Below are 10713 nucleotides of genomic sequence, written 5' to 3' on the forward strand. Positions count from 1 at the left end.
CTTTTCCCCTTTCCCATTTCTGTTCTTTTTTCAGTAGTCGTGTTAGTGGCTCGATTATTTCCACGAAATTCGGGATGAAGCGTCTGTACCACGAGGCCATGCCGATGACCCTCCGTACCTGTTTGATTGTTTTTGGTTGTGGGTAGTCTGTTATTGGTTGTGTTTTGTCTGGGTCTACGTGTAGGCCGTGTTTGTCCATGATGTATCCCAGGTATTTAACTTACGAGCACCCGAATTCGCATTTTCCTGGGTTTATTGTTAATCCTGCTTTTGTTATTCTGTCCAGTATGTGCGCGAGCCTGTGTATGTGTTCCTCGTATGTTTGTGTGACTATGATGATGTCGTCTAGGCATGCTAATGCATATGGTTCCGCGTCCGCGCCTATTAGTTTATCGAGAAGTCTTTGGCATGTCGCGGGTGCGCCAGATAGAACGTACGGAATTCGTTTAAATTGGAATAAACCTTTTCCTGGTACTGTGAATGCTGTTATATGTTTGCTGTTTTCGTCTGAAGGTATTTGGAAGTATGCTTGGCTTAAGTCCATTTTTGAGATGTATTGTGCTTGACGTAATATGTCTATTATTGCTGTCATGTGTGGTAACGGGTATGCATCTCTCCGGGATACCAAGTTATCTTTTCTGAAGTCTAAGCAGAATCTATGTGTGTTATTCGGTTTTTTGATCATTACTATTGGGCTTGACCATTCGCTGATTGAGGACTTTATTACGTCCTCTCTCAGCATTTTTTCTACCTCCTCGTAAATTACTTCCCATATTTTCGGTGATACCATGTAGTATCGTTGTTTTATTGGTGCGTGTCCTTGTGTGTCTATTTTGTGTTTGATTAAGTGAGTGAGGCCTAGTTGTCCCGGCGGTGTGGTGATTTTCTCGTGTATTATTGATTGTAGTTGTGTGTGTTGTGTTTGTGTGAGCTCCTGTTTACCCGCGCATGCTTGTGTTTCTGGTGGTTGTATGTGTTTTTGCGTCGAGTGCGTTAGTGTGTACAGGTTTGGGTCCGGTGGGAAGTCCGGTGTAGGTAATAATTCTTTCCTGGTTTTACTTTTTTCTTCCGGTTTTCCCTGCGTATGGTTTTGCGTTGAGTGCAATTGTGTGTACAAATTTGGATTCAGCGGGAAATTCGGTGTAGGTAATAACGCTTTTCTTGGTTTGGTTTTTTCTTTTTGTCTGTCATTTGGGTTTTACGTTGTTTCGGTTGTGTGTATTCGTGATCTCCGTGCGATTAGTATTTTTCTTGGTTCTGTTTGTGTCTTTTTTATTTTTGCTTCGTCTGTTGTGCTTATCCGCGGCTTTCGCTTATTTCGTGTGTGTTTGTGTTGCTTGTTCGTGGGTAATTGGTTGTGGGGTGTGTGTTTGTGTTGCCTGTTCTCGTGTGGTTGTTTCTATTGGTGTTGGTAGTTTCTGTGGGTTGTGTGTGATATTGTATTTCAATTCTGGTTGCTCCGCTATTGACCATGTATTTTTTTCGTAATTAATTGTCATGCCAAATTCTGTTGATGCGTCTACGCCGAGAATGCATGGTTCTGCGAGTGTCGTTACGGTGCCGAAATGTATGAGTTTTGTGACCTTGCCGATTTGCAGTGGCAGCATTGTAGCTCCGCTTATCGGTGTTTTGAAACCGTTCGCTGTGCTCAGTGTTCTGTTCGGTGCGTCGTATATATCTATTTGTGCATTTTGTTGTAACGGGCTTTTTACTTTACCCGGGGGAAAGCGGGGTCGGCACAGAGGCTCGTTTACAAAAGTCGTGTTGACCAACACGGCAATAGAAAGATGGTAAAGTAGTAATTGACGGCACTGCAGTACAGGTGTTGGGCGTCAGGCTCGAGAGAGCCGTAAGAGACTATACTCTTACTAGATTTAAAATTTACCGTCCTGTAGCATTCGTCCGCCGACTCGAACGGCGAACCAAACTCACACAACCAAATCTTAAAGCAAAACTATAGCAGGGGCAAGCACAAACAAAAACAGCCGACTAGCTAGCGGTGAGGGAAACGTGGCCGCGAAGGTGAAATAGTATGGTTGATAATCCAATGATTATAGATGTAATTACTAGCATTTATTAACAAAAGAGCCATTACGGCAAGGCAGAAGGCATAGAACATGAAATATATGCACGGCAAGCGGTCTTATCGATGGCGGTACGCTTCGATACAATTCAAAAATAAATAAAAATTAAACAAAATGAAATATAATACAGCAACAAAAATTAACACAATTCAATATAACACGGCAAAAATCAAGCAGTATAAGCTAGGAGCGACGAGCGGCAAGCGACCAAGATAAGCGAATAATAAGCGACGTAAAATCATTAACAGTTCGATAACTCATGCAAGTACAGAATCGTTGTGAAGCAAATTCGTTAACAAATTCAAAACTCAAAACAAGGCGGAACATTTCCAAAAAAAAACTTGCTAACAATCTTACAGTTTCACAAATACGAGATAATCCTCCTTCGCTTTTTCTATAATATCGGCACGGTCGCCTGTCGCTGCTTGACTGTGGTAGTTACGCTCGGCAACGACGGCACGGGCGTACACACTCGCTCACAGATTCTCTCTCTCTTTCACACTCACGTACTTGGTACGCGGCCGAGAAGTGGCACGGTAAACGATCTATCACAAATTATGCGATACAATAAGACGGCAGAAAATTACCGAATGAACAACCAGAGCATTTATTAGTAAATATCAAATGAGAATAGCAAACAAGATCAACAATATATTCAAATAGAAAAGCTTAGCTACCACGAGGCTCGCGGGCTTTCATACAAAATGGCCGACCAAAGCCGACCGGCAACCTGTTACAAGCGAAAAATGGCCTGAGGCTGTTGAGAGTCTATAGCCAGCGAGATTCGGGGTAACGTCAGCCTACCTTTTTCCGGCACACAGGCCCAGTTCTCCAAAAAGAAGAGTGGCAACGGTTCCTCCTCGGCAGAGACACAAAAAAAAAACTGAACTCGACTTCAAATTCTCGCAACGGGTACACAATTTCCAGAGCAATTTAATAACTACGATGAGCTACGTGACTCCACACAACGCAGCGCAAGGGAGAATGAGGTGGCCGCCGGCCCTCGGCGATCGCGATCCTGCGGTGGCGCTACGGGAGGGGATGATAGGTAGATTGGCTCGAGACCGGCGGGAGTCTAGGCAGCCGGTCTGTTTGCCGCGCTGTGCTGCGGGTTGCGAGGGTGGTCTGGCGAAGGCGGAAATGTCCTCTCGACATCGGCGAGCCCAGGGGGGGGCTGAGTCCGGTTGTTTGTGGGTGCCGGGTGGCAAGGCCGGTCTTATCGGAGGCTCAGGTGAAGGCAACTCGACCCCTGGGCGGCAGCAGCAGTATGCCCTTGGCGGCATCGAGGTCCGAGCAAGCAACAGCGCGACTACTGGGTCTGGGTTTCGAACTCCACGCCGGTCGTCCTGTGGTCCCTCCGAGTTTTCCGCGACGGCAGCGCAGGGTAGTCGTTGGATGGCGTCGGCATTGGCGGTGGCAGTGGCGGCGGCAGTGGCGGCGGCAGTGGCGGCGGCAGTGGCCGTTACCTCAGAGAATGGGTTGGGGGAGTAACAAAAAGCATTAGCAACAATACATAAGTCTTAAAGCTAACTCTGGTTGTTCACTGGCGGCACGGCAGGACTCTCCCTTGCTCTCTAAGAGCGCTTGACGCGGCCGCCTGGGAGTGGGAGCGCGGGTCGGTGACGGGCTGGTAGACCCGCCACGTCACAGTGTATTAGTTTGATGGTTTCCGCGCCTGCATATGAGTGAGATGAGCCTGTATCTATTAGCGCGTTGAATTCGAAGCCTATCATATCCACTCGCACGTGAAATCTTGGGTCGTGTGTGTTATTGTGTAATGTGTAGGTTGTGTAGTCGGGTGTGTTAGTGTTGTTGTTCACGGGAGCTACCTCCACCCTGTTTAGGTGTTCCCTTACTCGTTTCCCTGGTTTTGTGTATGAGGGCATTCTCGTCTTAAATGTCCTATTTGGTTGCAGTTAAAGCATCTACTTGTAGCTTTGTATTTGTCTGTGGTTAAATGTGTTGGTACGGTAGTCTCTCCTGTGTTTGGCGGCTCATTGGCAGGTTGTAGGTTAACGCTGGTGGTATGTTTGGTGTGGGTTATAGTGCTGCTCGTGTTTGCGTGTGTGTGAATGTATTTGTGTTTTGGTATGATGCTGTGTAGTTTTGTTAGTGGAAGCTGGGTGTTTGCGATCTAATCGTTTGTGTCTGGTGTTTTTCCACTCTACGTTTGATTCCCACATTTTTGCCGCTTTTTCTAGTTGGTCAAAGTTCGCGAAGTCGTATGGTTTCATATACGTTTTGTATTCTATTCTCATGTTCCGGTATGCTACGTCCAGTTGCTTGTGTATTGGGTATGGTGGTATGAGTTGTGTGAGTAGTCTTATAGCGATTAGGTATGGTGTGATTTTTTGGAATTGTCCCTGCATGTAATTTCTCATCTTGTGTTCTAGTCTGACTCTGTATTGTGAGTCCTGGAATGTGTATAGTAAGTCTCCCTCAAATTGCGCGCGTGTTTGCCATTTCGCGCGGTTTAGGCGATACCAGTTTTTCGCGTCTTCGTCTAAAATCAGGGTTAAATTGTCTAGTTGTTGTCTGTCCGTCATGTCGTATCCTGTCTGTGATTCTCTCAGGTTTTCTATGAATTCGTATGCGTTTTCGTTTGTTCGCCCTGCGTATGATATTTTCCACGTTTGTATCGTTCGCATGAGTATTGTTGACTGTTGTGTGTTATTCATGCTCGTGTTGTATGTGTTCATTGGTTGGTTATGTGTGTGGTGTGTTGTTTGTGTATCGTATACTCGTGGTTCGTCGAAGTCTATTAGGTTGCGAATTCCTCCCAGGTTGAAGTTGTTTCTGCCCATAAATGTATCCGCGCCTATTGTTGGTTGTGTTAGTCTCTTTCGTGGCTGGATGGTTCTGCGAGTGAGTTCGTGTAGCGGTGAGATTCCTAGTGTATGTGTGAGGTCTATTGGTTCGATTCGTCTCGGTTGTATCTGTGTGCTGTGTAGTGATTCGCTAATTGGTTCATTTATTGGCGCATCTATTAGGCTTAATTCGTGATTTCTTATGTTTTCGTTGTCTCGGAATGCTTCGTGAACTCGCATACGTTAATAATATGGGTGTTGTGTATGTGCCGTTTCGCCTGTGTTGTGGATTTCGCGCGCGTCGCCGTGTACCGTATTGTTTTTGTCCCGCGCCCGGGTTTGTATGCCTGTATAATCGAGTGCCGAGCCGTGCAGCAAGCTGTGTCTTCTATCTGACATAGTTTTGGGTTTTGGTTCCGTGTGTGGGTGTATGTGTGTGATTCTAACCGATTCTTTTTCAAATGTCTCGAATATTCTCGCCGTGCTTTGAATTTGTTAGACTGATCAATTTATGTGTTGTCTCGTTTCACGTCTCGATTTTTGGGACTAAATGTGGGTAATTTACGTTGGGCGCCAATTTCTGACAACGGGTGAGCCTCGCACTTATTTGGGGACGGGAGGATAGAGACGAGACACGAGGGAGTGTCAATTTACGCGCCGGAATTGTGGAAAAGGAAAAAAAAAGTCCAGCGTATATTTGGGTCTTTCTCAACGAATCTTAAGTGCTAATTAACAAATGGGTCGGTCCCGCGCGGCGGCTGGTCACGCCCCAGCCGGTTAGCATCAACTCAAGTCTAATTCCTTGAAACCAATGAGTAGATGCAAATGATTATGTGAGTGAGAGAGTGTGCGTGTGTGTGGGTGTGTATGGGGGGATCTGGTGAGGATGCAGTAGTGTCATGTGGTGGCGGGAGGAGGGGTGATTGGCGTGGTGGTTGCACAGAGGACCAAAATGCTGATCAGCTGACCTTTTCTGCAGCGTGGACGTGGCGTCGTTGAGGCTTTTTTCTCTTGTCGAAGTTGGCACAAGAGTGTTGCCTCCGGCCGGCCCGGCGCGTCTTCGGGTGCGCCCGGGCCGGTTCGGCGTTGTTCGGCCTTGCTCCGCGGGTTTGGGGCTTATTGTGACGTGCATGCGGGGTGCAACGTCACACAATTATCAACTGTATTCGAAACGATACTCAGTCTCACCTCTGCGTGTCGATCTTGAGTGCCGTGCGCGAACAAGACAATTCCCGTCGTGAATCATCTTGATAATTCTCGTTTGCATATTTATTTTCTGTGTGTCATAATCAGATAACTATAAATATATTTGTCAAAGACTGTCATAAACATTCGATGACAGCTGTCAATCACTTGACACTATGAACAGAGTAAGTTTTGTTTGCTGGATGCTTTTTTTTTGTATCCGGCATCTCACTCCACCGCCAACTTCATGCGTATACTATTGTTATTATAATCTTTTTTACCTGTTGCTGTGCGGTACAGGATTTTTTTATTAGATAGAGAGAAGAGAGATTTATTCATTTACTTATTTATTGATTTATTCATTTATTTATCTATTTATTTCTATCCCATCTTAGTGCATTTAATTTCATCTTATTTTATTTCTGGTCTAGTTTATTTAATTTTACTCTATTGTACTTCATGTTGTTTTATGTTAGTCCTGTTCGCGCTCGAACCACGCGGACCGCTGATGCCTCACGATGTTGACATTACTCGGCCGCAAGGTGGCGCGCTGAGCGTGAGCTGAGTCTAGCGGGCGTGCGCGCAGCCCGAGTTTCACGCCCGCGCGCGCTTCACTCAGAATCGAGCGCTCGAGTAGGTAGGACTTACTGCTAAATTTCTCTCTTCTGCCGCGCGGGCGATTATCGCATTCTTCCCGCGATCGGTCGGGTGTCAAGTTCTTTACATATCGCGTAGATTTAAGGATCGCGTTGTTAGATTAGTTATAGAACAGGTCTACCCTTTCCCATTTCTCCCTTGAGAATGAGCTGCATTGAAACACATGCATTTCCCAGAGACATTGAAATACATGCGCTTTCCCAGAGGCATTGAAATACATGCATTTCCCAGAGGCATTAAAATACATGCGCTTTCCCAGAGGCATTGAAATACATGCATTTCCCAGAGGCATTGAAATACATGCGCTTCCCCAGAGGCATTGAAATAGATGCATTTCCCAGAGGCATTGAAATACATGCAGTTTCCCTGAGCTGCATTGAAACACATGCTTTAAGAGACCCTTCCCATTTCCCCTTAAGAAAAAGTTTCATTGAAAATTGTGCTTTGAAGTTGTATTGAAATACATGCAATTAAGTTGCGCTCTCTGATCTCTTGCGAAATTGTGGACTTTATTCATTTACCCTCTCACTCACCCCTCGCATCCGGATTAGCTTCAGAACCGAACTCTAGATAAGTCGCGAACAAGTCCTAATTTCTGCTTTACTTCTACTCGCTCTTACATTTCTACCACTGCCGCTTCATGTATATTTTCATCTGCTTGTTTCCGTTCTCTTTGCTTTCTGTCTTTCTGCTGTCCTTGTTATGGTCCAACATCGCCATGGACATAATAAACTATATATATATATATGATATAGTGTGTGTATTAGACTGTATCAAAAAAATTGAATATTTTTTTTTAATGGTATACTGAAAATATTGTTCAAGTTGACGAAAAAGAAATACCATAAAAATTTCAGATTTTAATACTGATATTTAGAGGTGCGTTATCGCGATTTTCTACTTTCCATAAGAATAACATGGCGAAAATGGTTCTTGCTCCTTGCGATATTTATAACTAGATAACGACGCGTCGTACAGAAAATTCATAAACATGTTTTTGTAGGAAATTGAACGTTCTACAAAAAAAGGTCTCCTGTCATTTTACGATAAATCTATTCTTTCAAAAGTTATTTGAGGTCAAACATCAACAAGTGTATATAATATATATGTCGGGGAGCGCGGTCCAGGGGCGTGCATTGTTGCTCTTGCAGAAGCTACGTTTACACCTAATCTAAAAACTAATAATAACAACACAAATAATAGTCCTAATTCACTAACAAATGTGTTTATCTCTAATGTAGTCCGCTTCTATTTCACTAATCAATTAACTATCGCGTACAGGGCGATGCGACAACGAATCCACCCTGCCTCTAGAATACTCTCAATATATTTCACGAATCTGCACCGATCTCTAGCTCGGTTCCAATGCAACTGCCAGTTGCCACTCAAGACAGCATCTTCTAGGGCTGTGGCTACATTCGACAAAAGGCTCTGCATCTCAGAGTCTTTCGCCTCGCACATCCCCTTACGCCACTTATAAGCTAAGGGTCTATGACTAATCTAAATACTAACAAATATGCTTGGATTAAATATCAACCAAATGTCTTCCAATGTTATAAGCATAGCGCAAGAAAGCGCGTCCAGAATATCGTGCGCCGACACGGCCCACCTGACTGTCACACGCCCTCGTGTGCAATCATCGTCTTCATATTTTATCTGCAAAGGAAACCTTAGTTCATTTCCTGCTCGCCCATTCTGACCTAATAAATCAACTGAGTGCCGTGTTCCCATACCTGCCATACCTTAGCACTCTACTGGTGCTTACAATATCACAACAGTGATCTCAATTTTATTAGCACAGAACCCTCAATGGTCCAGCTCAATATCATAACAGTGATCTTAATACGAAACAGTCAAATGATAAAAATGATAACCACCAGTGAGTCTTGTGCATCTCTGTACACCATAGTCGGTATCATTACCGACACCCAATAGTCAACCATGTGACCCAGTAGTCAACCATATGACTACAACACTTAACATCCACGTGGCTACATTGGTACCATAACCAAATTCACAAGTCAAACCATATTGACTACAACATTCAACCATCCATGTGGTTCCATTGGTACCATGACCAAATTCACAAGTCAAACCATTCTGATTCTTGACCAACCATATGGCCCTTGGTCCTCTAGACCAAGCAGATTCATCGTCGCCGTTACATTGCACCATCTCCGTCCACGTAAGTGGGGTAGGATCTTTGTGACTTGCGACTAATAAGTAGACGCATGGATCAACAGGATATACCTCTAGTATACCCAACTTTTCACTCACTGTTATCTCCGCCGACATCGGCGCCATCTGACTGTTCATCATCACTACAATTACAAGGATCAAGCTCTATGGGAACATTGCTATCAGGCATCAACCTCAAACGTTCATGCGCATATTTGTAAGTTCTGTTGCCATTTATGGCCTCCAAACAATACCTATCATTAGGTAAAACTTCAACCACTTTATATGGTCCTCGAAACTTAGCTTCTAGCTTAGTTTGATTCCGCTCATGATTTTCCATGTGAACGTAGTCTCCTACCGAGAATCTACAAACTTTCGATGTTCTGCTATCGAATCTTTCGTTATCTTCTATAGCATTTTTAACAATAGAAGCGGTTGCCTGCTCTCTGACTTCAGAAATATTCACTTCTTCCTTCTCTTTTTCATCAATAACCGACAAAGAAAGAGGTTTTGCAACCCTACCAATCAATAGTTTCAAAGGACTATGCTTCGTCGTACGACTTACTGTACAGTTCAATGCTAACTGTATTTCATCAAGGGATTCTCGCCACGATTTGTCATTGCTCAGTTCTACGGCTGTTAGCATATTATTGAGTGTACTCATGACACGCTCGACCTGACCATTAGCACGACTTGTTCCTGTAGCAATGAGATGAAGATCGATACTATGAGTCTTACAAAACTCTCGAAAATCACTATTTGCGAAACATCTACCTTGATCTGCAATAACTCTAGATGGAGAACCAAATAAATTAACACATTGTTTCAAAGTCGTGATTGCACTGGAAGCGTCTATGCATAGCGTATGCCGCAAAAGTACGAATTTGGTAAACGAATCAATGAATACAAAAACATATTCCTTTAGGTTATTTTTCCGACTTAATTTACCAGTGGCATCAATGTGAATAGTATGCCATGGAACACTGACTTTTGGAATTGAATGAAGCTCGGCTTGTATTTTACCGGAATGAGATTTTGATATTGCAAGTTATACAATTTTCAACAAACTTGCGAACATACTTTGACGTATTAGGGAACGAATAGTGTTGATAAACCTTTTCCAAAGTCTTTTCCCATCCAAGGTGCATGACAGATTCATGGACGTTATTGATAACTGACCATCGAAAACTCACAGGTACTATCGATAAATATCGACTGCGATTTTTACGCTGAACTTTTCTGTAAAGAATACCTGACCGTATTTGATAGGTATTGGCAATGTCTGTATCAAGTTCGTTATTCTGTAATTTCAAAACAATCTTACACAATTTAGCATCCCGTTGCTGTTCCGCTTGTAGCCAATTTTCAGAAATTTTAGCTAAATTTACTCGTTTTTGCTCCATCCGATTGATCACAGTTTCAGTTCTTACTGGGTTACGTGAAAGAAAATCAGCGTGTCCCATACGTTTGCCTTCTTGATAAATAATGTCAAAATCGTAAGCTTGAAGGAAAGCCCACCACCTATGGACTCTTGGTGTCAGATCTTCCTTCTTACGCGAGGCTTTGAGCGCGTTACAATCAGTAAAAACGGTAAAATTTCTACCTTGCAAAAAGTGGTGAAAATGTTTGATAGCATTAACCACTGCCATGGTCTCTAACTCATACGAATGATATCGTGATTCTATGTTAGTCGTTCTTTTACTAAAGTATGCAACAACGTGTGATTTATTATTAACTTTCTGCATAAGTACAGCACCAAACCCTTCTGCGCTAGCGTCTGTTTATAACTCAATTGGATAAGT

General features: G+C 43.6%; 1 protein-coding gene across 1 annotated transcript; it reads right to left on the minus strand.

Moving 5' to 3' along the window:
- Positions 1-220: 220 nt before the first annotated feature.
- LOC124413361 lies at positions 221-5131 on the minus strand. The gene is made up of 5 exons (XM_046893888.1): positions 4266-5131; positions 4014-4180; positions 3721-3948; positions 1380-1678; positions 221-1078 (listed from the first exon to the last, which is right to left on the minus strand). Exons 1-5 carry the CDS (start codon positions 5129-5131, stop codon positions 221-223), a joined length of 2418 nt encoding a protein of 805 aa, XP_046749844.1.
- Positions 5132-10713: the final 5582 nt, after the last annotated feature.

This window comes from Diprion similis, chromosome 12 (genome assembly GCF_021155765.1).
Source record: "Diprion similis isolate iyDipSimi1 chromosome 12, iyDipSimi1.1, whole genome shotgun sequence".
NCBI classification, from domain to species: Eukaryota; Metazoa; Arthropoda; class Insecta; order Hymenoptera; family Diprionidae; genus Diprion; species Diprion similis.